Consider the following 25814-nt stretch of genomic DNA (forward strand, 5'->3'; position numbering starts at 1 on the left):
AATAAAAACAATACTCTTAGGTTTCATTTCTTTAACCCTGCCAGTAAGTCTGTTTCAGGGCTTGAAGCAGATGACCAACCGCAAAAGAATGTCTGATGTCACAAGAGAAGTCCTGGTAAACTTCCATAAAAGACCCTCTTTGGTCCAGCAGCCAATGGGTTAATACCTCACGACCCTTCTCACTCCCCCCCAAACCCTAAAAACCGAAGTCCCAGGATGTGCCTGGCGTGACTCGCTTTGCAAGCCAGCCGGGCAGGTTTCCTCTCAATAAAGCCTGTTACTCTGGTCTTGTCTGACTCCGATTAATTCTAACAAATACTATTCTAGCTATGGAACAAATGTAATAAATTATAACGCCCACGCTTTTTTCACATAAATAGGGAGGGAAGGCTCCATGAGGGAGGCAGCTTTTGTCTGTTGTACTCCCCGCCGATTTTCTGGTGCTTAGAGCAGTGCCTGACATACATATATGAGGGGTTCCATAGAAATTTGTTGAATGAACTACCAGTAAACGAGGGAACCACCTTTAGAACCCAGCCGCGCAGGCGCTAAATCCCTGGCGCTGGCGCTTGCGCTTGCGCAGGACCTTCCTGCCTTGCGCCCTGACAGGCGTCCGTTCCTCCTTTGCCTCACTAGATTTGAGCCCTGCTGGCCCCTGTAGCCGCTGGGTTGTGGCGCTGCCCTGGTTTCCTCCTCGGCGTTCCCACGCCTACTCAGCCAGCCTTCTCTTCTCCACGTCAGGGGCGGACCGGAGAGATGGCAGCACAGAAGATCAATGACGGGCTGGAGCACCTCGCCAAAGCTGAGAAATAGTGAGTTCGAGACTCTGATGTGGGCCTCTGTACGGGCACTGGGGTCGTGCCCCTCGCAGGCCGGGTCTTAGCATCGCGGGGGTTGGAAGGAGGGAGTGACGGTGAGGGCGGCGGCGGCGGAGGCCTGCGACGGGTCGGGAGCGCGGGCGCTGCGGGGCCGAAGCCCAGTCCCCCTCGGCGCACCCGCGCCGGAAGTCCTCGCGCGCTTTCGGGGTCGGTGGAGTGAAGGCTCAGCCGCTTTGACCCTAGACAGGGTTCCTGAAATTCTCACTGCGGACTGCGCATCCCGGTGGCGGGCCGCCCTGTGCGTGGCGGCGTGTTGAGCGGCATCCCTGGCCTGGACCTACTACGTGCCAGCAGTGTGTGTCTCCTCCCCCCTATTTGTGACCACCAGCGCTGTTCCTGGGGAAGATCAAGTCGCGCCGCCGAGAACCCCTGCCCTAAAAAGACTGCCTTGTGTTGGGGAGTGGGCTGGATTGACCCTGACGATTCCCCGGTGACCGCTGGTCATGCCCCATTGCCGTCTTCCCGGGGTCGAGAACTTCCTGAGTCATTTCATGTTTGTTTGGCCGGCTTATGGTACGTCGGCACCCACAAATATCATATTTGCGGAACTGAATTGAATCTGCCTAATTCACACTCCCCTTCTTCTCGATTGCGTTATTACTCCCAACCAAGTTTTTCTTGGCAGTTCGAGATAATGGAAAGTGTGCATTGGGCTCTATATATCAGATGCTTCACATACCTAATCTGACATCTCCACGGCTTTCTAAATCGATTCTCATTACGGAAGAGAAAATGAGGCTTGGAGAAGCTTCCTAGCTTACCCAGGGCTGGCACAGTGGGAAGACACAGACTCGGTACTCCACCAGTGAAAAAGCCCAGGCTCTTTCTGTTGTACCACATCACTTCCAGCAGTGTGGAAGGGGCAGCTTCCCACAGCGGTCTTGAGAACAAACACAACGTATTATCAGAATAGTGTGTGTGTGGACCCTGGCCGGATTGCTCAGTGAATCAGGTGTCCTTCCCGGCAGGCCGAGGCTGCAGGTTCGATCCCCCGTCAAGCTACATAGGCGAAGCAATCAATGAATGAACAATTAAATGGAACAACTAAGTGTAGCAAAAAATTGGTGCTTCTTTCTCTTTCTCTCTCCTGCTTCTCCTTCCCCACCCCTACCCCAAATCAATGGAAAAGTTAAAAGAAAAAAGAATAGTGTATGTAATAAGGATCATCCTAAAGCAGTGTTAACTATGCTTTGATAACTCAGAGGGAGAAAGAAGTTTTTTCTGCCTGGGGAAATTTAGAAACATGTATTAACAAAAGGTGATTTATGAGCAGGGCCTGAAAAGTAAGACATTTTAGAGGTGGGTAAATCCTGTGAGAGAATCTCTGCCCAGAATGTAGAATCTCTGCCTAGGATGTAGTTTGCACACAGGCCTGAAACGTGCTTGGGGAACAGTGAGTAGTTGAGTCCACCGTGTGAGCTAGATGGATGGTCCTGAATCTTAGTTTTTCTGAGGATCAAATAACCAGTGAGACATGGTTGGATTTATTTTAGGCAAAAGAAATATGGCATCCCACATTGGCTCAGTGGTAGAGTGTCTGCCCAGCACATGGATGTCTGGATTCAATTCCTGGTCAGGACACACAGGAGAAGCGACCATCTGCTTCTCCATCCCTCCCCTTTCCCCTTTTCTCTCTCTGTTTCTTCTCTCCTGCAGCCATGACTTGATTGGTTTGAGCTCATTAGCCCTGGGCACTGGGAATGGCTCTATTAAGCCTCTGCCTCAGGTGCTAAAAATAGTTTGGTTGCCAGCATGGCCCAAGATGGGCAGAGCATTGGCCCTGGATGGGGTTACCTGGTGGATCCTGGTGGAGTGCATGTGGGTATCTGTCTGTCTCCCCTCTTCTCATTTGGAAGAGAAGAAAAGAAATATGACAATGTGAAGAATGGACTGGGAGCAGAAAGAGTGAGAACTTTGGCATATTTAGTAAGCAAACATTTACAAAGTTGTCACCGTGTATCTGAACACCAGCTACTGTGGTTACTGTGGTAAAAGGTGGTCTCTTCCTCAAGATCTTAGAATTCATGGGAGGGTGGGCAAGTAAACAGATGAGGCAAAATCAGGTATTCCGTGCTAGAATAGAAGTACACAGTGGCTTCAGTTGAGATACAACGGAGGAAAGGTTGCTGTCACCATAGTGGGAGGAATGGAGGAGGAGGGCAGGTGGGGAAGGTGACTTTCCCGTTATAGGGCAGTAGGCCCTCCTGGGGAAGGCCTGAAATCCAGCAACAGTGCAAGGGGCAGGGTTGGACAACATCCCTTAGAATTGAAAAGCTTGATGACTTGACTGGATGTGGAGGGAAAGGCTTGACCCCTGTATTTCTAACTTGGGAAACGAAACAGAGCGATGGAAAGACCTTCAGCAAAGCCAGGAACAGAGAGGTAAATGCATGTGATGGGTGGGCAGGGCTAGGGCAGGGAGGTGTGGGATTAAGGCTTGAATGTGTTGTTTAAAGGCTCAGTTGGTGGCCAGTAAAGTGGGCTTGGAATCTAGGAGGGCTTGGAATTTAGGACAGACGATTTGATATTTATCTTCTAATGATAATATGGTTCAGTAGTGCCAAGTAGTTTTATAATTATAAAAAAAAGTAATCCCCTCAAACAGGTAGTGGTTTTGTGGGTTTGGGCCTCAACAGGATTTCTTTATTGAATCTTTTGACGAAAATAGTCAAAACAGATAGCCATTAAACTAAATTAACCAGAGTGCCTTCACACTTCTGTTAAAGATTCTCAGTTGACTGGGTATTTACTGTTTGTAAATCTCTAGCTCTTTCACATGTAGCCCCTTAGCAACTGAGTGATTATACCTTGTTTTTGATGGAATATTCAAAATTCCTTTGATACACAGAATACAGTGTGTCTGTAAAGTCATGTTGCACTTTTGACCAATCACAGGAAAGCAACAAAAAATGATAGAAATGTGAAATCTGCACCAAATAAAAGGAAAACCCTCCCAGTTTCTGTAGGATGATGTGGCAGCATGTGCGCATGCGCAGATGATGACGTAACACCGTGTATACAGCGGAGCAGCCCATGGCCATGCCAGTCGAGATGTGGACAGAGGAAAGTTCAGTGTGTTCTGTGGCTCGCTAAATTCGAATCCGTGACCAAAGTGCAACGTGAATATCGGCACGTTTATAACGAAGCGCCACCACATAGGAATAACATTACTCGGTGGGATAAGCAATTGAAGGAAACCGGCAGTTTGGTGGAGAAACCCCGTTCTGGTAGGCCATCAGTCAGTGACAAGTCTGTAGAGGCTATACGGGATAGCTACCTAAGGAGCCCTAAAAAATCTGTGTGTGAGCCCACATCGAACTACACTGAATAGGTATGAAACTGGGAGAGTTTTCCTTTTATTTGGTGTAGACTTCACATTTCTATCGTCTTTTGTTGCTTTCCTGTGACCTGTCAAAAGTGCACCATGACTTTATGGACACACTGTATATAATAGGTGTTTTGGAGTGGCGGGGGATTAAATTTTTATTGCGTCCTTCCTCAATTTTGTGGATTAGAGTGGACAGGCTGCAATTTAAAGTTTTTGTTCTGAGCAAAAATATTCTTGCTAAGCTTGAAAAATCGCTTTACAGATTTGTGTCTATGCCAGTATATACATGTAAAGCCAGTAGCCGCCATCGTGGCCATTCACATGCAGGTTCGCAATAGATTCGGACAGATGGTAGTGAAACAATGGAGCCAAGAACTGATGGGCCATTACCTTTAATCTTAGCTTGCACCCCACAGGCAAGTAAAAACACACAGTGGGCTCCAAAACCCACTCATTCAGTGCTCACAAAGCTACTGACTTATCTGAGTTTCCTAGAGTCAAAGGTTTCTAGCTCACCAGACTTATTCACCTCTGTTCCCCATCTCCTCTCTGCACAAACTCTGCACAAACTGGCTTCTCCTTTAGCATTCTGCCATCTTGGCTGCTTCTCCTGGGCTCCTCCACGTGGCCTTTCTCTACTCTCTGTAATGCTAACCTCAGGAACAGAGAGCAAGCTCCCAGTCGGCCCCAGTTTGTAGTGTAGATTCAAAACCTTTAATCCAATATATAAACTAGGAAGTCTCTGATACAAAGTCACTTATCTGAGGCATAATGGGATTCCTCATGAGAGTGTACCACCCCACATCAAAAAGGGTGGGAAAGGCTTAGTCTTAAAACTAAGCCTTAGGCTATAAGGATCCTGCCTGCTTACAGCCTGTCCCCCAACACACATTAATATAATCACGCCCATCCCAAGCAAGAAGGGCAACTAATATCCACCTGGGTGACAGACTTCCACGTGGGCAGCGCCGTTTTTAACAAAGTGAGCATAATATATTTTATCTGCTCAACAATACACAAGTACAAATATAAATATATAAATTTAATTGGCAGAAAAATTTTTCTTTAAAGTTAGGGCCTCTGCACACAGTTGTCTCAAAATGAAAGCGTGCTCCTGAGGGCTCTGAGGTTTCTCCATCTCTCAGGTAAGGCTGGAAGCTAACGCGTTACATTGAATGCTGCGAACTGAGTTGAAATTTAGAATCTAAGATGATGTTTATTTAGTCATTCTTATGCACACTCAGGCTTTATAGTCACTAAATTCATACAAAATTATTTTAAATTAAAGCAAGAAAATAAAATATTGCAGAAAGGGCAAGTAAGGTAAGGACTCAAACCTGAACGACCTTTGGTTTGGCATCTGAGAAGCCCGTAGAGATCCTTGAAAGCAGCTTATTTTCATAACATCCATGTCTTTCTGGAATTCTTCCTGTTCACCGGTGGCTCATTTGCATCCTTTTTTGGTGACTCCCTTTGTTGCTCCTCTGAATGTTTGTATTCTATGGTTTTCTGCCCCCTCTCTAAGGTCTCCTTAGGGCAGGGGTCGGGAACCTATGGCTTGAGAGCCAGATGTGGCTCTTTTGATGGTTGCATCTGGCTCGCAGACAAATCTTTAATAAAAAAAATGTTAAAAATATAAAACATTCTCATGTATTACAATCCATTCATTTCCTACCGCTCATGTTCATGGTTGCGGGTGGCTGGAGCCAATCACAGCTGTCCTCTGGGACAACACCAAATTTTTTTTTTTTTTTTTTTTTTTGTATTTTTCTGAAGTTGGAAACGGAGAGGCAGTCAGACAGGCTCCCGCATGCGCCCAACTGGGATCCACCCGGCATGCCCACCAGGGGGCGATGCTCTGCCCATCTGGGGCATCGCTCTGCCGCAACCAGAGCCATTCTAGCGCCTGAGGCAGAGGCCACAGAGTCATCCTCAGCGCCAGGCCAACTTTGCTCCAATGGAGCCTCGGCTGCGGGAGGAGAAGAGAGAGACAGAGAGGAAGGGGAGGGGGAGGGGTGGAGAAGCAGATGGGCGCCTCTCCTTGTGCCCTGGCCAGGAATCGAACCCCAGACTCCTGCACACCAGGCCGATACTCTACCACTGAGCCAATCGGCCAGGGCCAACACCAAATTTTTATTGGATAATGCGGAACGTACATGGGTCATTGTATGGCTCTCATGGAATTACATTTTAAAATATGTGGTGTTCATGGCTCTCTCAGCCAAAAAGGTTCCCGACCCCTGCCTTAGGGGATCTTAATTGGGCCCTTGGCATAGCATATACTGATAACTCCTCCTGTGCTTCAGTCTCATAAATCCGAATGCTTGCTTGATGCTGTGCTTCAAGCTTTAATGTGCCCAGGGGCTTGTTACAGCCTGGCTTTTGCTGCCACCGTTTCTGGTTCAGTGGCTCCAGGATGGGACTCAACAATTTCCATTTCTAGCACATTTCCAGGTAATACTGGTCTGGGGACCATGCACTGAGATTCTGTGCTATACTTGGATGTTATTCAGGCATTTCAAAATGAGGAAAACCATGTCTATGGCAGTGGAAAGGAAAATGGTGAGGTTGTATTAAATTTAAAAATGGTTGGATGGAGATTGTCAAGATGGGGACTTGTTACCTGATGGCCCCTCGTCCTCTCTTTTTAATACAGCCGTTACAAGCAGACTTCTGACTTATAAATGTGGTTGGTAACCTCTAAGAGACATGTCTTTCTTTCATTTTAGCCTGAAAACTGGTTTTTTGAAGTGGAAGCCAGATTATGACAGTGCTGCTTCTGAATACGGAAAAGCAGGTATGGGTGACTTATAGCCCTGTAACTCCCATGTGTAATCTTAAAGGAGGCTGATAACCTTCTCTTATACTTACTCATAATGCTTCCTCTTAATGCTTCCTATAAGGGTCTACTGATTAAACAACCACCAGCACCAGCCCAAGCCCTTGCAGTTTTTACACTTGTTATCTTCAAATGTGTGGAGGGCTGAGTCAGAGGTCTCCATACTTCTGCCTCTCGTAACAGCAGAGATGAGTAGGGTTGGCATAACATGGCTGCAGGTTTCAGCATTGCGTACATTCCTGAACTTTAGTCAGTTGCATATATTTCTAGGCGTTTTGCCATCTCTTACTGAATAAAGATTTTAAGATTTTTGTTAATTAATTTTTTTAATTAGCTTGTTGTGAACATCTAACATCAGATGTTTGGTTCATGGTTTTTTTTTGTTTCTTTATTTTTTTTTGTGTGTGTTTTTTTCTTTTTAGTGAGTGAAGGAGAGGGAAAGAGACAAGGAAGGGAGAGATGAGAAACATCAACTTGTAGTTATATTATTTATCTCTTCATTGATTCTTTTTTATTTTTTGCCATTTTTCATTTTGTCATGTCACTGACTGAAGCAAAACAACACAACCTGCTGCTGCTTCACCCAAATCAGCGTTTTACTCGGCCCTTTCCTGACAGCTCAGTGAGTCATTAGCAAAAGGCCCAATGATTGCTTTAAAAAGGGGCACATTGATTGCCACTCATATGTGCCTTGACTGGAGGGCTCAAGCCAAGGCAGTGACCCCTTGCTCAAGCCAGCGACCTTGGGCTTCAAACCAGCAACCTTTGGGCTCAAGTTAGTGACCATAGGATTATTTTAATGATCCACACTCAAGTTGGCAACCCCATTCTCAAGCCAGCAATCTTGGGGTTTCACACCTGTGACCTCAGTGTCCGAGATCAACTATCTTCTGTACCACCACCAGTCAGGCCTTGACATGTGTTTTTTATGAGCCTCACTTTGAGATATACTGATAACTGTTCATGAGTATTATCTGTATGTAAGATAAAAATGATCTGAAATGTACAACAAACGGGCTTTACTAAATTTTTAGCATTTTAAATTATGGAATGATAGCTTTCAGCATATTGGATTATTTTGGGTGTAAAGCATAATACGATTTGAAGTACCTGAATGTATTTTCAGTTGTGTTTTGGTGATAGCCCTAATTACTTTTGTTATCCTGGCATAGAGATCATGTAGGAACTGTGCTTAATGACAAACTTTAGTTTTAGTATATCACTAAAGGAAAAAGAAATGGGGTAAATTGAAACTAATCAGTACAATGAAGGTATAATTTTCTAGATAATAAAAGAAATGACAACAAATGAGTCATTAGCCCTTTTTTTTTAACCTTGAGTAAATTATCTCTGGTATTTATATATCATATTTAAAAGGAAAATTATTCAAAGTTCAATCTTTATATAGATTTTATGGACACCTTGTATAAGAAGACTTCATAAGTGGAGGGCACAACAGTTTGCAAATTTCCACTAGGGAAATTTGACACAGTTGTTTTAGGGATTTCTGAGACCGTGAGCTGCTTTCAAAAATAAATATTTCAGGTCCGATTTCCCCGTTAAAGCATTCTTTGTTTATTTTCTTTAAGAGTTTACACAAAATGTGTTTACAACAGAATAAATGTGGAAATCCAGAGAGGGAAATAGTTTTAGAAGTTTATTTTCAATATTTTATTAAAGAGAATTTTAAGAGTCTTATTTTTTTAATTTTTTACTTAATGATTTTTAGAGAAGAAGGGGGCAGCGGGAGCATTGGTATATTGTTCCATCCAGGGGTCCCCAAACTTTTTACACAGGGGGCCAGTTCACTGTCCCTCAGACCGTTGGAGGGCCGCCACATACAGTGCTCCTCTCACTGACCACCAATGATAGAGGTGCCCCTTCTGGAAGTGCAGCAGGGGAGGCCAGATAAATGGCCTCAGGGGGCTGCATGCAGCCAGAGGGCCATAGTTTGGGGACCCCTAAATACATTCACTGGTTGATTCTTGTATGTACTTTGGGGATTGACCCCGACAACTTTGGAGTATTGGGATGACGCTCTTAACTAACTGAGCTACCCTGCTAGGGTTTAAGAGTGTGTGTTTAATAAATAACTATTTTTTTTTAAGTTGTATCCTTTTTATGTATTTGTAGCTAACCTTTAGTAAGCTTACAAAAATCTCTAATACCATCTTTTATGGCAGTCCTAATTGTTTTTGCTCTGATGATGACATTTTAAAACAGTGAGCAATGCATTTTAACTCTTTAAATACTGAGATTTTTTCCCCACAGAAACCTATACAGTGCAAGAGTTTTAGTTTTAAAAAGCACTTTTAATTTTTTAGACATATATTTAAAGATTGTGCCAAAGAGGAGGGTTTATTGTAAAAGTAATGTGTGTTCATGGGTCTTTATTTCTAAATCATTGAGAAGATGGAGTAAGCTAGGAGTAAAGCACTGTTGGTGTGTTGTCATTTCTTTTTTATTATCAATAAATGTAAAGTCAGTGAAGCGAGGTACTGGTTTTTGTGACAGTACCTGTTATTTGGTGTGACTGATGCAGTCTTAGTTTCTCAAAGCTTAGATGTTGGTGTTAGAAAGATTTCTTGATTTGAGTGGAAGTATCACTGATTTTAGCAAATAGTCTATAATTTTAAAAAAACTTTTGATAATACTTCTGAGTTATTGGTCATCAAAAAAGTAAGAAAAATGCTTTAGAAAAAGTAATACTTTATCATTTTATGAAACCGCCTAAGTATTTGATTAAAATAAGTATACATATTTTCTAATACTTTATACATGATGCAGATTTTGGTAAATTTGAACTTTTTAAAGTGGTGGAAGTAGAAAGTCTCTTTGTTTTATTTCAGCTGTTGCTTTTAAGAACGCCAAGCAGTTTGAGCAAGCGAAAGACGCCTGCCTGAGAGAAGCTGTCGCCCATGAGAACAACAGGGCGTATCTTTTTCAGCCTCTACAATAAGACTTGACAGTTTGCTGATTTTAAAAAACACTTTATCTTCCCTTGTTATAAATTTGCTACATGTGGGTACAATGCTGTTAGAAAATGATCAGAAAAATATTCTGCCTTTTTAAACTCTGAAGGAGCATTTGTAGATTTTTTTTTTTTTTTGTATTTTTCTGAAGCTGGAAACGGGGAGAGACAGTCAGACAGACTCCCGCATGCGCCCGACCGGGATCCACCTGGCACGCCCACCAGGGGCGACGCTCTGCCCCTCCGGGGCGTCGCTTTGCCGCGACCAGAGCCACTGTGGCGCCTGGGGCAGAGGCCAAGGAGCCAGCCCCAGCACCCGGGCCATCTTTGCTCCAATGGAGCCTTGGCTGCGGGAGGGGAAGAGAGAGACAGAGAGGAGGGGGGGTGTGGAGAAGCAAATGGGTGCTTCTCCTAGGTGCCCTGGCCGGGAATCGAACCCGGGTCCCCCGCATGCCAGGCCGACGCTCTACCGCTGAGCCAACCGGCCAGGGCCTTGTAGAGATTTTTGATCATAGGGTCCACACTGCTTTGCAGAACTACCTTTGAGGGTTTATTTTTGATTTTTTTCTGGATTTCCTTGACCTGTTGACAGGCACTGAAGACTAAGGAGGAAGCACCAGTGGTGGGGGCGCTTAAGCTGCTGTAGAAGTTTTTGTTTGTTTTTTTTTAACAGAGACAGAGAGAGAATCAGAGTGAGGGATAGACAGGGACAGACAGACAGGAACGGAGAGATGAGAAGCATCAATCGTTAGTTTTTCGTTGCGCATTGTGACACCTTAGTTGTTCATTGATTGCTTTCTCATATGTGCCTTGACCGTGGGCCTTCAGCAGACTGAGGAACCCCTTGCTTGAGCCAGCGACCTTGGGTCCAAGCTGGTGAATTTTTGCTCAAACCAGATGAGCTCACGCTCAAGCTGGCAACCTCGGGGTCTCGAACCTGGGTCTTCCGCATCCCAGTCTGACACTCTATCCACTGCGCCACCGCCTGGTCAGGCTGTAGAAGTATTTTTAAAGTACAGTCTGCCTCAGGAACTTGAAATAAGATGTATAAGTCGTTTAAGACAATAACTTTTCCTGAAGTCTTTTAAAATCTATACTGAAAAATGCTTGTGGTGTCTCGCTGGCTACTGATAGCTGCACTTTAGTGAAACTTCAGATGAATGTGGGATGGAACTAGCTTGAAATCTAAGTGGTGTTTTTGTGAATTAGGGGGTTTTAAGAGACATCCACAGGCATTAATTTATTTCTTTTTTACCTATTTTTAGGATTTCCTTTTTGGATCACAGCTGGGGCACTGATTTAGTTACTTTTGTCTTTTAAATAGCACATATTTAGAAGTGGTTGATTTGCTTCTTTTTTTCCTTAATTTTAACTGTTACACATCCATTCAGTCTTTTTCATGCTGCCAAGTAAGTAAATATTCTCCCACATTTTCATATGTTTGCAGATTGTTATGTTTTAAATGTTTTCCATAGGTCAGTAAATTTTTTCTAACATAAATTTGTAAAAGGTGAATTCTTTTGTACTGATTTAAATAAAATCAAAATAAATGGAAAAATAAATTTTTCCATTTATTTCAGTCTTCACCTGAACCTTACAAACTAGGCTCTCATAAGATAAACATTTTATTCACTTAACACTTTTAGGACCATTTTGTTCAGTAACCTATGAAAAACCAAGTAAATTAGACTCTTTTTTCCCCCCCTCTTTCTTGGTAGTTAATAGTGCCTATGAAGAAAAATATGGGGCTTTCTCTCTCCTGCTATTGCGGAGAGTACTTATTTGTTTTTAAACTTGGAGTTAGGCTTGTGAAATAGAAGCTCATTTAACCTTTCTGAGTCATACTGAATTTTGTATCTGCAAAATAAAATCCCTTCACCTCAGATGCCTGGTGTTTCTAAGGCATTACTGCCCATGAAAATGAAAAATAAGTATGTTGTGTGCTAATCCAAGCCTAAAGCCATGTGTAATGCCTGAGCCAGTTAAAAGTGAAGTAACTTCCCTTAGCTGAAGCAGAAAGTTTCTCCTTATTTCTTTAAGATCTCATCCAAGAAACTATATTCTCTTTGCAGAGCTTATGAGCAAGCGGGCATGATGTTGAAGGTCAGTAATGTCCTGTCACAACTGTTATATAGCTAAAAGGAATTAACTACATGGTGTTGAAGTAAATTTATGTTGAAGTTGAAAAGTGTCTTTGCTGTAAGGTAAGAGATGTTGTCCACAGAAAGCTAATTGGACCTATAGGGTGCCTTGTGTGTGTTATAAGATAGGGAGTTTTAAAAGTGAAATTTAGGAGAGAAAGTGTTGGAGGGAACTTGGCACCCCAAGGGTCTAAACTTTGTAACCAGGAGAGAGCTAAACAAAGTGGGAGGTTTCCCTACTTTTGAGAACTTTAGGACATCTTAATGTAATAAAAATCTACAAGTATTTATTTTTTTACTATCCATGGGTTAGAGAAAGGAGAGATTTTGGCTTATTTTATAAATGTCAGATGGCATTAAGAGAACCAAAGACTTAAGCTGTTGCTATTTAACTCTTTTTTTTTAAATGGAATATTTTAATTAATATAGTTATGCTGCTTTTCATATTTCTGCTTCTTAATAACAGGTTGGGAATTAACTTCCTGTTGTGAGACAGAACGTATTACTTTATGACATTGACTCTCCAAGTGTGCCAGTGGCAATTGAAATAGAACATTTTCCTTTCCATTTTTGTTCTCTAATATGGTAAACAGTTGTTTTGAATTATTTATTGTAAAGCCTTGTTTTAAGAACTTACTCTGTTTTTAATGTTTACAACTTCCATAATCTTAACTTACTGATTTTTGTAAGTGAATACATGCTCATTGTAGAACACTTAGAAACAGTGAAATGATTCAGGAATGTTAGTTATTGCTGTTAGCATCTTTAGTTTTTTTTCTTCTAGTTTTTTTCACATAAACATTTTCATTTATGTAGAAGACAGTTAATGTTTTACATACACTTTTGTATCTTACAGCTTACAGTTCATCTTTTCAGGAAGATTTTCTAATGTCATTTAAAAAATACTTTCATAATATATATCAAGGGCTTGAAGAGTTTCCATAGCCTTTGGCCTAGTAACTCTAATTCTAATTCTACCATAAAGAACTAGAGAGATAGCTTCCCCTAAGACTAGGAAATTCTAAGACGCCTCATGGAATGGCCTGGACCTTGCGTCTACTATTAGGGTACACTGTCCCAGTACGGAAGTGCTAGAACACTAATCATGCATAATCTTGACAACCTCAGTTTATATTCTAGCAGCTGTACTAAGGCATTAGTTTTCATCAGAGTTTGTTCAGAAATAATTTCCTTTTCTCTAATATCTTTAATGTGAGGATTTGAAAGGCGCTGCTTTGAATGAAGGTAGAATAAACCTGTGAATAGAGGAAAAGATAAAAGAAAATGCTTTCTGGCATTCTCTTGTGTTTAAATTAAATACCTCTGAACAGTCCTGGCATTATGAGGAGGTCTGAGCTACCTGTCCACAGTTCATTCGGGATGATAAAACTTCCACCATCTGTCATACAAACCTTCATGTTCACCCCCATGAGGCTCAGGAGGGGCGGTTGTAGATGGAGGCACTTGTGATTTCATGTCCTGTTTGCTTCAGAGAAGCAATAAGGTGACTAAAGCACACAGGCCACTAAAAATAGGCATATTTTAATTTTGTTCTTTATGATTTTGCCATACTAGAAGAACACGTGAAGAGTATAAAATTGTGTAACTTTTAAGTAGGCCGCCCGTTGTTTTTCTATGGAGAGGTGTCAGTGCTGTGGTTGGGCCTCTGCTACTCTTAGTCATGCTTGATTTGATGCAAAAGCAGGAAGAGGCACTGAATTAATTTTTAAACACATAACTTAGATGATACTTCATAGTGCACTTTCACGTAGTGCTGCTCTGTTTTGTCTGCGAGGGCAGGACTTATGAAGGACAGTAGTGCCCTGTGATCTATTTCTTTAATCCCCCTCATTAGTTTTAGATTCTCGGTAGATATTTATTTAATGGATAAGTAAATCGGGGGAAGAAATGCTCTATAAAAGCCTAAGTAACCGTCAGGACTAAAGTGGGTGAAATAGATTTGTTAAGACTTACCTCCCCTTCCTACCAAATATCCTTCAACATATATATACCATAGACTCTGAGTCTTTCCTTGATCTCTGGCTTCCATAACAAAAAGACTTTTTCACTGAAGGTCGAAGTTATAACAACTGATACCATTCCACTTGAGTTTGATAGCAATTTATTTTTTAGTATAGTGTTTTTTAGTCTTTTTACTGTTATATATTTCTATAGCTAAATAATAATAAAAAAACATTTTAAAGTCTAGGAATGAGACCGGCAAGTTTTGCATCCTAAAAAATTTGTCAGCTTAGTGAGGGATTGAATTGGTATTGGTAGATTTGAAAACAATCCATGAGATGTCAGCATGGAATCTACAGCATGTCAACCCTAAATAAATAATGTGTGTATACTTTATATTGAGCTTTTAAGTGGATTTTTTAGTTTTTTAAAAAAGATATTAGACGTGAGGTCCACAGGGTGCTGAGGTTTATGGTTTAATGGTACAATATGGAGTGACTCTGTTGATAGCATTTGTCGTGGAAGGCGGTTGCAGACTCACAGGAGCTCCGGGAGTCGGGGAGTGCTGCGGTGGGCCTGGGCGTGTAGCGCAGGGGGGAGGGAGTGCTGCGGTGGGCTGGGCGTGTAGCGCAGGAGGAAGGGGGGGCGACGAGGCTGTTGCCAGGAGGTGGTAAGGTGGTATGCCTGCGCCGGACTGCTGCTGCTCAGCCCCGGTGTGCTGTTGCTATGCTGGAATTCAAACCTGCTGATGAGATATATATAATATTATATTAAATATGATATATATTTAAATAGGAAGTCATAAAACAACTTGTTGAAGTATCTGATTTAAAAAATTCTGAATGGTTCAAACAACATGCTCTTAGAAATAAGATACAGCCCTTGGGCTACCAGTTTGCAACCTTTGGCATAGGCCTTGTGTATAGTAGGGACTCAGTAATGTTCAAAGAAGCTTGAATATTTACGAAACTGTAAAGAGCCAATGTTTGGGTTCCTACTATTTGTATAGTTCCCTGAAATACTGTAAAGTGATGAGGAATTCTGTGCATAGCAGTAACATACCTTTGGCATAGGCCTTGTATATAGTAGGGACTCAGTAATGTTCAAAGAAGCTTGAATATTTAAAAAAACTGTAAAGAGCCAATGTTTGGGTTCCTACTATTTGTATAGTTCCCTGAAATACTGTAAAGTGATGAGGAATTCTGTGTAGGAATTAACTGATACAGATTTGGTTTGGCTAACTAGAGCTTGATGGGAAAAATAGCCCTGTGAAGGCATTTCATTGCAGTGTATTTATCGTATAAGATTTAAGTCATTTCCTTTCATGAATCAGGGATAAAAGAATTGAATTTCAGATGAACGTTGTCTTTCTCAAGTGGAAGCACTCGCTGCTCTGTGTGCCCTCCCCTACAGGAGCTGCAGAAGCTGCCCGAGGCCGTGCAGCTGATCGAGAAGGCCAGCACCATGTACCTGGAGAACGGCACCCCCGACACGGCCGCCATGGCCCTGGAGCGGGCGGGGAAGTGAGTGTGCGGGCGCTCTCGGCACAGAAGCCAGCCTCTTTTTGTTTTAATGAAGTCCTTTGAAAAGCAAGTTTTCAGTTTCTCTTACGTCAAATTTTCTTGTCTGATTTAGGCTTATAGAAAATGTAGACCCAGAAAAGGCGGTGCAGTTATATCAACAGACAGCTAATGTGTTTGAAGTAAGTTGGAACTTTATTTTTTCTTTAAGTGTTCTTAGAGTGTTCAGAACATGTAGGAAAACAGAAACGCAGCAGCTACTTTTCAGAACTTTTCTGTGCTCATAGCTGTTTTTCCCCTTCGAGAGTTATAAATGAACAGCTGCTTTGGTGTTGTCTCCCAACCTCACCCCTCACCCCCATCTCGAGTGCCGTTATTTTTATTAGACGATGATTGGAGGAAGGAAGATTCCTACGTTAAAGCAGCCAACACTCTTCATTTGCTTCTTTAGAATGAGGAGCGTTTACGACAGGCAGTGGAATTACTAGGAAAAGCCTCCAGACTGCTGGTGCGCGGACGCAGGTGAGTTTCCCAAACTGTGTTCATGTGTGTCCACACACATTTTTCGTTTGTGTTTGAAACTGTTAAGTAATTTTGGTGACAGCTTGTTAATCTTTTTGGTGTGAACCACAGATGCACCAGGTGACCCAGTAGAAAAATTGATGTCTATAAGATGGCACACTGAGTTAAATAAGAAGATCTGCTGTTTTTCTAAAGTGGATTCTCATGCATTATGCTTTTATTTATTTTTTTTTATTTTTTTAAATTAATTTTAGAGAGGAGAGAGTAAGGGAGAGAGAGAGACAGAGAGGGAGAGAGAGAGGAGAGAGAGAAGGGGGGAGGAGCTGGAAGCATCAACTCCCATATGTGCCTTGACCAGGCAAGCCCAGGGTTTTGAACTGGTGACTTCAGCATTTCCAGGTCGACGCTTTATCCACTGCACCACCACAGGCCAGGCATACATTGTGCTTTTATTGGTTAAGACCTGGCTCAGCAGGATGAGAGAGAGCAGTTTTCTTGATGTGATAAATTATAATGTCTCTTTCATGAAGAGAAATAGTTATATAGACATGAGTAACAATGTGCCCTAAATGCTCACCCATGAAAACAGACAGCTTTTTGCTAGCCAGACTCATTAAATAGGGTATTTGCTTTTTATCCTTTAAACATATGGCTTAAAGCACAAATAGCTGGATCCCAGAAGCCTAGAATTCCTATTGAATTTTCCTTTGTTCTTACTGTACCTCAATTTAAGCTTAATACACAATTTCTGTCATTCATGAAATTCTGTTATCTGAGATCTCATTTAATAACATTTAAGATAAACACCTTTAGGAGACTCTAAGTCTGAAACTAGATATTTGAACTGAAATTTGCTCCTAGCTGTCCAGTGGCAGGAAAGACCCCAGACACATTTTGTCAAGGAATCAAAAAGAATGACTGAAGGTCCGTTTCTGAGACAGAATTCAAGTTTTTTCTTCATTAAAACTACAGATTCTAGAATATGATTCAAACATTTAGAGTAGTATCAGAATAAATTAATATAGAATTAATAACTATTAAATATTCTCAAATACAGCTTTGTAAGACCTTTTTTTAAATTGATTTGGGTGTTTGTTTTTATTTTGCTTTTAAATTAGGACTTTGTATTAAACAATGAAGCAGAATCTAATTTACAGACCAGCCTTGGATCATTACCTTTATTCATCTTGATAATATTGGCTTCCTAGAAATTGAAGGAACTGAGATGCTAACTGGAATTGCCCGCTGATGAAGGGCGGTGTGATAAGTTGAGGCGAGTCTCGGACTGTTTCCTGAGGAACACAGCTGTGTGGTGGTTTCTGGCCTTTGCAGGGCTGCTGAACGGAAGGGTAGATTCGGCTTTGTGAGCAGGGCACGCAGACCGGGCACGCAGAGACAGGAATGGTGTCTTTGACTCTTTTTAAATTTTCCAATAATAAAAATTGATTACAGTTTACTCAGGAATCTTAAAGAATTTGGTATTTTGAAAAGTGTCACCCGGGTACGTGTAGTATGGAAGAATTAAAAGTCACTGCCATAATAGTTCTATCAGGAATTTAAGTAGTGCAGGGTAAGAAAACATGGAGAATTACTAATAATTGAAAGATAATTGAGGTAATTTATGTGCTGTTTGAATATCTTGAATTTATACTTTGATTATAATCTGATTTGAGGCTATCAGTTGCCCAAAAGAACTAAAACAGTGCTAATTTTATACTTTATAAATAATATCTGATCGTGTAGCATGAAATTTAAAATTTTGTTATTTAGTTAAGATGCTTATATTTTTACATTAACCTGAGACTGTAAGATTTAATTCTAACTAAATAATTTGTGTCTTGATATAGCAAAATTAATCTATTTAATGCAGTGATGTTAGTCTCCTGTTTCTCCATCGTTCTAGAGAATCGTAATGCAGAAATGAAATTTTAGTTTAGGTCGCATCCAGGAGGCCTTAAATCAGTCCTAGATCAGTGTCCTCGTTTCCTCCTGGGAAAGACCTTTCCAACAAGTTGACCTGACTTACCAGTACGCCTTTCTGTTTCTGTGCCTTCCAAAGATCTGAGGCAGCTGAGCAGATTGGCACACTGTGTGGCTGGCTCTCAGTGACCCCAATCCAGAGACCTCTTTCCCTGAGCTGTGCTGGATCCCAGTGAGCAAGAGAATATGGCGTTCATTTCAGTTTACCACCCTCAACCGTACCTCACTCCCTCTTCTAAGACTCACTTTGCAGAGGAAAGTTCTTTCCACTAGTCATCTGGAACAGTCCCTGGATTCTGAACTCAGGGAGGGCTCGGGGTCTGTGGGGGGTTGGGCAGGAGAATACTAGCTGAGGATAATCACTGGGTTTCTATCTTGTGTAACCACCCCGTCCAGTGTGATGCCTAGGTTTGTTGTGGATGAGGACAAGCTTTGTTGGCAATGTGATGAATCAGCTGAAAAATTTTATAGAAAGTTAAAAGTGTATCCTGGATTCAGGAAGTAGTGGGGGCCAGAGGAGGACTTTTGAGTCACTGTAAGGGAGGTGTCCATTGAAAGCTGGGTGGAGTGAGGTCCTTGACAGATTCCTGTCATGTGCATATAATTTTTATGGGGCTTACATTTTGTTTTATTTTTGAATTACAGGAAAATAAAAATTCTCTTTTCTTTTTTTTTTTTTTTTCATTTTTCTGAAGCTGGAAACAGGGAGACAGTCAGACAGACTCCCACATGCGCCCGACCGGGATCCACCCGGCATGCCCACCAGGGAGTGATGCTTTGCCCCTCTGGGGTGTCGCTCTGTTGCCACCAGAGCCACTCTAGCACCTGGGGCAGAGGCCACAGAGCCATTCCCAGCACCCGGGCCATCTTTGCTCCAATGGAGCCTCGCTGCGGGAGGGGAAGAGAGAGACAGAGAGGAAGGAGAGGGGGAGGGGTGGAGAAGCAGATGGGCACTTCTCCCATGTGCCCTGGCCGGGAATCGAACCTGGGACTCCTGCACGCCAGGCCGATGCTCTACCGCTGAGCTAACCAGCCAGGGCCTCTCTTTTCAACAAATCAGATACATTTTATTTCTTTAAGCAGAGGAGGGATAGGTGGTGATGGAGGGTAACTTGGGGTGGTGAATACGCAATGCAATATACAGATGATGTGTTGTAGAATTATATACCTGAAACCTATATAATTTTATTAACGTCATCCCAATAAATTCAATAATTTTCTTAAAGAATTAATGCTGTGTTTTATTATATAAGCACTAAATAACTTTCAGTATACATTTGAAAATAGATGACTATATACCAAATTTATGGACTTATAGCAAAGTTGGTCAACTTTTTGTTACTACAAATCCATATAATGTAATGGTATTTTTATGCCATAGAAATAATTCATGTATGCAGAACATAGCCTTTATAGTTAAATTCTTGAAAAGCTTAAAATACTGAGATTCCTAAATAGAATGATATAATCGGGACATTGTGAGCATAGAATGTTGTGATATAGTTTATTTTTTTAAATCAGGATCTGTGATAGCTCATGGTCACAATTAAAAATGATTCGGATACGTGTAATTATTCTGTATTGATTCTCTGTTTCTGCCCAACAGGTAACCAGAATCCTAGCAGCTTAAAACCCCATTCACTCATCATCTCTCGGGTTTGTAGGTCAGGAGTCCCACACAGTTTAGCCAGATTCCCTGCTCAGGGTCTCTCCAGGCTCATATCACAGTGTCAGGTAGAGCTGTGACTTCATTCCAAGGTCACTGGTTGCTGGCAGAATTCCCTTCCTTGCATCTGTAGGTCACAGATTCCTGTTTCTTGTTGGCTTTTGGGCCAGGGGCCACTCTCAGCTCTAGAGTGCGTGCAGTTCCTTAGCACATGCCCTCGGAGTGACTTACAACATGGTAGCTTGCTTCTTCTTTAAGGTTGGCAAGAGCACAGCTCTCTTGAAACCCAATCACTGACCTTTCAAGGGTTCACTGATTAGGTCAGGCCCATCTGGAAAATCTTTCTTTGATTTACTCAAAATCAGTTTAGTATTCTCATAGGAGTGGTATCCCATCGTATTCAGAGGTTGTGCCAGCATTCAAGGGGAGGTTATACAGGGACTGAATATGAGGAGCTCGAGTCTTGGAAGGCAGTGTTAGAATCTGCTACCATGCCCACCTTGTAAGTCAACTTTGTTCCCACAGTATAGCAAGTTGATCTTCGGAAATTCAGAATACATTTCTCTGATGAATACATTTCTCTTACTTTATGAGACAGTGAATTGACAAGGCACAGCCCATTAAAATTCAAATTAATTTATAATGTCAGCTATCCCAAGCCACAGTATTTATTTTTGTATGCAGATATTTTTTAAAAAGTGATTAATATAGAAAAATACAGTGTGATGTTTCTGAATGTATGTGTGTTTTTAAAAACGTTTTATTTATTGATTTTACAGAGAGAGAAGGTGGGGAGGAGTGAGAAGTATCAACCCATAGTTGCTTCACTTTAGTTGTTCATTGGTTGCTTGTCATCCTTGACCGGGCAAGCCCAGGGTTTCAACCCAGTATCCTCGGTGTTCCAGGCCGACAGTGTATCCACTGCGCCACCACAGGCCAGGCTCGTTTCTGTGATTTTAATTTAGTCATAGCAAGGCCTTTTTCTGTATCCTAACAGTACAGACTGCTCTGTTTGGCTGTTGGGATGAGAGAGAGGGGGAAAGACTCAAATTCACCCAGTCACAGATGTTAGGAAGGGAGTTCTGGAATTGAGAGCATACTACGGCTTTACTATGAAGATCTGAGTAGGATGTGATGAGGTATGGGTTGAGGAAGCAAGAAAGGGGGCCGCTTGGAGTGTCAGAGGAAGATTTTGGGGATCCTTTCCTCTCCTTCTGCCATTGGAGTGGGGTGGAAGAAAAGGAAAGTGTGTGAGAGTAGACGGAAAGAGATGAGCATTGAGGATCAAACGTGGCGGGAAGGACTTTGCTGGCCTCAACTGCCCGCCCTCCACTGCTGCCCTGTCTGCACCAGGTGCTGTCAGGGTCACTGTCAACGTGCCCGCCCTCCACTGCTGCCCTTGTCTGCACCAGGTGCTGTCAGGGTCACTGTCAACGTGCCCGCCCTCCACTGCTGCCCTGTCTGCACCAGGTGCTGTCAGGGCCACCGAGGCAGCGGTGCGGATGCAACAGTGGGGACAGCGGAGAGGTTCTTCGGCGGGAGGCTGTGCTCTCAGGGATCTGGGTGGCCTTCAATGGAAGGAAAGAAATCTGGGATTATTAAATTGAAGGCTGGTTTGTTTTTTTTGTTTTTTTACAGGGAAAGAGAGAGAGAGGGGGATAGATAGGGACAGACAGGAATGGAGAGAGATAAGAAGCATCAATCATCAGTTTTTTGTTGCGACACCTTAGTTGTTCATTGATTGCTTTCTCATATATGCCTTGACCACGGGCCTTCAGCAGACCGAGTAACTCCTTGCTCGAGCCAGTGACTTTGGGTCCAAGCTGGTGAGCTTTTGCTCAAACCGGATGAGCCCGCGCTCAAGCTGGCGACCTTGGGGTCTCGAACCTGGGTCCTCTGCATCCCAATCTGACGCTGTATTTATTGTGCCACCGTCTGGTCAGGCAAAGGCTGTATTTTAATACATTTATAAACATTCATAAAGCAGGTGTTGAACTTGGTAGATACTGATTAATGATCGTTACCAAACTTAAAACTATCCATTTGAAGTAACCCGTCCATAAGTTCTCTTGCTTTGCTGTCTGCTTGATGCCTACAAGGACAAGTTGAGCACTTAAAAGACAAGCCGTATGAGCAAGGCTCATGGAAACAGGCTGCGGAGCAGTTGCTATAATGCCTGTTACTGTCTGTTTCTCTGAACACTGTAACATCAAATATGTTACAAGAAGACCTCTGCTACAGAGCATTTAGACCTACCTGCCTTTGTTACATTTCTTTGTTTTGTCTTCAGGTTTGATGAGGCGGCACTCTCTATTCAGAAAGAGAAGAATATTTATAAGGAAATTGAGAATTATCCAACTTGCTATAAGGTATGTTTTGAAAGTTCTTATTTTTGTCTTTATATTAGATAATTTGTCTTTTTTTTTAAATTGAATTTCTTGAGGTAACATTGATTAATAAAATTACATAGGTTTCAGGTGTGCAATTTAGGTATTGTTTCTTATTGGCATAAATATATATTTATCTACAATTAGATTCCATGGCTATTTGTATATTTTTTGAAATAATGCTTTCTGGGTCTCCATTTTTGACCAAGTTGGAGTTAAGCCCATTGTACTGTAGCCTCTCTCTCCTGTTGATTACAACTGAAACTTCCAGACAAAATAGAAGAAGCAGTTCTCTGAGAACTGAATAGAGCAGGACGGAGGGGAGTAAACACTTAGGAGAACCAGCCCAGGGCCGGGTTCCCAGGGTTTCCGCTCTCTCCTCGTGCGGCATTGACTTACAGGAAGCGCAGTCACGAAGCTGGGCAGCAGGGGCCCAGAGCTGAAACTCCTGGAGAGCCCACCCACCTCACTGTCTACGCACAGGACCTGGGAGGAGAGGCCCCACTGTTCTCCTCTCTCTCTCCCTTGGCTTTACTCTGGGGAAGCCCTCGTCATGGGGCTGTGCTGGTGGGCACAGGCTGGTGGGCACAGGCAGATGGCCTGCCAGTGGAAACCCGGGCTCTGTGACCAGAGCAGCTGGGAAGATGAGCTGAGCGAGCAAGGAGAAAACCCCAGAAGGGCGAGCTGGGATAGGGAGTTCTCCAGCGTGTGTGGCCCACACAGTCCTGGGTTTCCTCTCCAGCATGATATCGGGACAGGCCCGGAGGCAGAGCATGGGCTTCGAGAACTGCATTGAGGTTGAACCGCGGCCAGGGCTCCTAGCATCTTTGCCAGGCTTGTGCGTAGGGCAGAGCGCAAGCAGCGTGGAGGGGCTGAACTGAGACTAGAGCCTCTGCCGCCAGGAGCAGACAGAACGCAGTCCGAGCCTGGCTGGGCAGTCCCTGCTGGAGATCCAGCTCTCCCGAGAATGACAGGAGAGGCTGTGCAGCATGACATTCACGGGGTCCAGATGCAGTCCCAAATCACTGATGGGAAGAACCAGGGAAACACGACCAGTTTTTAAGAGAAAGACAACTGATGCCAACCCAGAGATGACCCGGGCAGTGGAGTGGTCATGTCAGGCTTATCGGCAGCTGTCATTGCTGCATGAGGCAGAAGTGATACAGGTGAATGACTGGAGGACAGATTTTTTATTTTAATAGAAACTATAAAAATGAACTAAATGAGAATATTAAAACCTTAAAAGCAGTATCTGACAAAATACTAGATGGGCTTAATGGAAATGAGAAGATTCAGGAAACTTAAAGTTAGATCAGTAAGAGTTATCTGAAAAATAGAAAAAAGATTGAAGAGCTATTTTGCCAGCAAGATCTTATCAGTCACGTTTGATCTTATTAATGCTTTTGTTGGCTAATAAATAGTATCATTTCTTTTATCTAAAGTTTTTCTTCTCCTTTTTCCTAGTATCTATCTAAGAATTACAGAGTTATGTTCCCACCCCATTTTTATTCTGTTTTCAAAATGAAACCTATATAGGTTTTTAGAAGAAATTTTCTTTAAAATGTGTGGTGCTGTGGGCCTCGGACTGGCAGTGTCAGGACCACCTGGGAGCTTGTTAGAAACGGCAGGACCTCAGGCTTGCTCTGGGCCTGCTGACTCAAAGCCTTGTTAGAAATGGCAGGACCTCAGGCTTGCTCTGGGCCTGCTGACTCCAAGCCTTCACTCTGACAAGACCCCGGGGTAGTCTGTGTGCACAGTATAGTTCCAGATGAACTAAATTAGGGATCCAGTACTTTCAGCCTTTTGTACAGTGCATTTTCACCAATGAAATAAAAGTTGGTTTTGCATCTCATTTGTATATTTGTACAACTTTCTTTGACTTCTCATTTGCTTTTCTAATGTTCTTGTTTAATAAAAAAAATTTTAATGTTTTTATCACTTCATATTCATTTTGAAATATCCCCTAATTTTTGTGAGCATTATATTTCAGGGTACTATTTTCTCAGCTGTCGTCTGGAAGTTACTGTAGAATTTGTAAATCTTGCTGTATAAAACCAAAACTTCGAAAGTTAAATTTCAGATGTGGGGAAATTGACTTTATTAAGTAGATACAAATCTGGACCATAATCACTCTTTTCTTTTAGAAGACAATTGCTCAGGTCTTAGTTCACCTGCACAGAAATGACTACGTGGCTGCCGAGAGGTGCGTCAGAGAGAGCTACAGGTATGAGCTGCAGCGCTGTCTTGGCCGGCCGTGGCCTTTGTGTTCATTTGAGATTATTGCCTCAACAAGTAATCCTGGCGTGAGAGGAGCTCTGGACTCTATTTCAGCTTTTACAGCAGGGTTTTTACACGTTACATTCTTTCTTGTGTTTCTCTCCTGGGAACGTCCATGGAGATGAATGACTTGAATGATTTTGTTATATTTGCTTTCTAAGAAAAAAAGAACAGAAAACGAAAGAAGGAAGGGAGGGAGAAAGGGAGGACAAAAACGTCCTCAGAACATGTTACAGGAAGATCTGAATAAGTGATTTTCCTGTCAGAGATGTTTGAAGCGAGCAGTCTCAGACTGGGCACTGTTGACATCTTGGGCTGCAGAATTCTGTGTTGTCAGGCCTATCCTGTGCACTATAGGGTGTCTAGCCTTACTCCTGACCTCTGCCCACTTGTAACAAGTAAAGCTATCTCCAGCTTTTGCCAACCCTCTGCTGGGGGAAAATGCATCCCTGGTTGAGAAGGACCAGGTGGAGTGTGTGACTTGTGTTTGCTCCAGCATTCCAGGGTTCAACGGCAGTGAAGACTGTGCTGCCCTGGAGCAGCTTCTCGAAGGGTATGACCAGCAAGACCAGGACCAAGTGTCGGAGGTCTGCAACTCACCGCTCTTCAAGTACATGGACAATGACGTAAGTGGCCTTTGGCTCGCTTTCTTCTTTCTTCTTTTTATTTTTTTTATTTTTTTACAGAGACAGAGAGTGAGTCAGAGAGAGGGATAGACAGGGACAGACAGACAGGAACGGAGAGAGATGAGAAGCATCAGTCATTAGTTTTTCGTTGCACATTGCAGCACCTTAGTTGTTCATTGCTTTCTCATATGTGCCTTGACCGCGGGCCTTCAGCAGACTGAGTAACCCCTTGCTGGAACCAGCGACCTTGGGTTCAAGCTGGTAGGCTTTTTGCTCTAACCAGATGAGCCCGCGCTCAAGCTGGCGACCTTGGGGTCTCGAACCTGGGTCCTCTGCATCCCAGTCTGACGCTCTATCCACTGCGCCACCGCCTGGTCAGGCTTCTTCTTTCTTCTTGAATGGAGGAGGCCTCTAATGAGATGCTGTCTCATGAATTTGTGAGATTTTTCTCTCTCTACTTTTTACCTGGAGATACTTACAGAAAGGGAACTTAGCATTTGCACTGAATTTCATTATAAGTTTAAGTTGTTTGAATGTTAATCATGTAGATTTACAGCCAGATATTTATGTATCTGTGTTGACCATACATGTATTTTTAAATTCAGCCCTAGTTTTTCAGCTTCTTTCATTCATTGGCCTCTATAGGTGCTTAGTTTTATTACGTTTCTGTCCCAGTAGAGCCCAAGCTCTACGTCGATCAGGCATCTCTGATTGACT

The 25814-nt window shown here is 42.7% G+C and overlaps 1 protein-coding gene and 1 non-coding gene across 2 annotated transcripts in view; one reads left to right on the top strand and one right to left on the bottom strand.

Moving 5' to 3' along the window:
• Positions 1-624: 624 nt before the first annotated feature.
• The window catches only part of NAPG (NSF attachment protein gamma), a 29845-nt gene continuing 4655 nt past the window's right edge, over positions 625-25814 (top strand). Inside the window, exons 1-11 of the mRNA XM_066352867.1 lie at positions 625-812; positions 6936-7003; positions 9895-9979; positions 11408-11425; positions 12089-12119; positions 15533-15642; positions 15755-15821; positions 16091-16161; positions 22098-22176; positions 24339-24418; positions 24968-25097. Coding sequence (XP_066208964.1) covers positions 757-812; positions 6936-7003; positions 9895-9979; positions 11408-11425; positions 12089-12119; positions 15533-15642; positions 15755-15821; positions 16091-16161; positions 22098-22176; positions 24339-24418; positions 24968-25097 — 795 coding nt within the window. The 5' untranslated portion in view covers positions 625-756. The remainder of the gene's footprint in view (positions 813-6935; positions 7004-9894; positions 9980-11407; positions 11426-12088; positions 12120-15532; positions 15643-15754; positions 15822-16090; positions 16162-22097; positions 22177-24338; positions 24419-24967; positions 25098-25814) is intronic.
• Positions 7577-7710, bottom strand: LOC136383658 (small nucleolar RNA SNORA21). Its single transcript, XR_010747469.1, has one exon. It is a non-coding gene; the product is annotated as a small nucleolar RNA SNORA21 (small nucleolar RNA).

The sequence above is a fragment of the Saccopteryx leptura genome, chromosome 11 (assembly GCF_036850995.1).
Source record: "Saccopteryx leptura isolate mSacLep1 chromosome 11, mSacLep1_pri_phased_curated, whole genome shotgun sequence".
NCBI classification, from domain to species: Eukaryota; Metazoa; Chordata; class Mammalia; order Chiroptera; family Emballonuridae; genus Saccopteryx; species Saccopteryx leptura.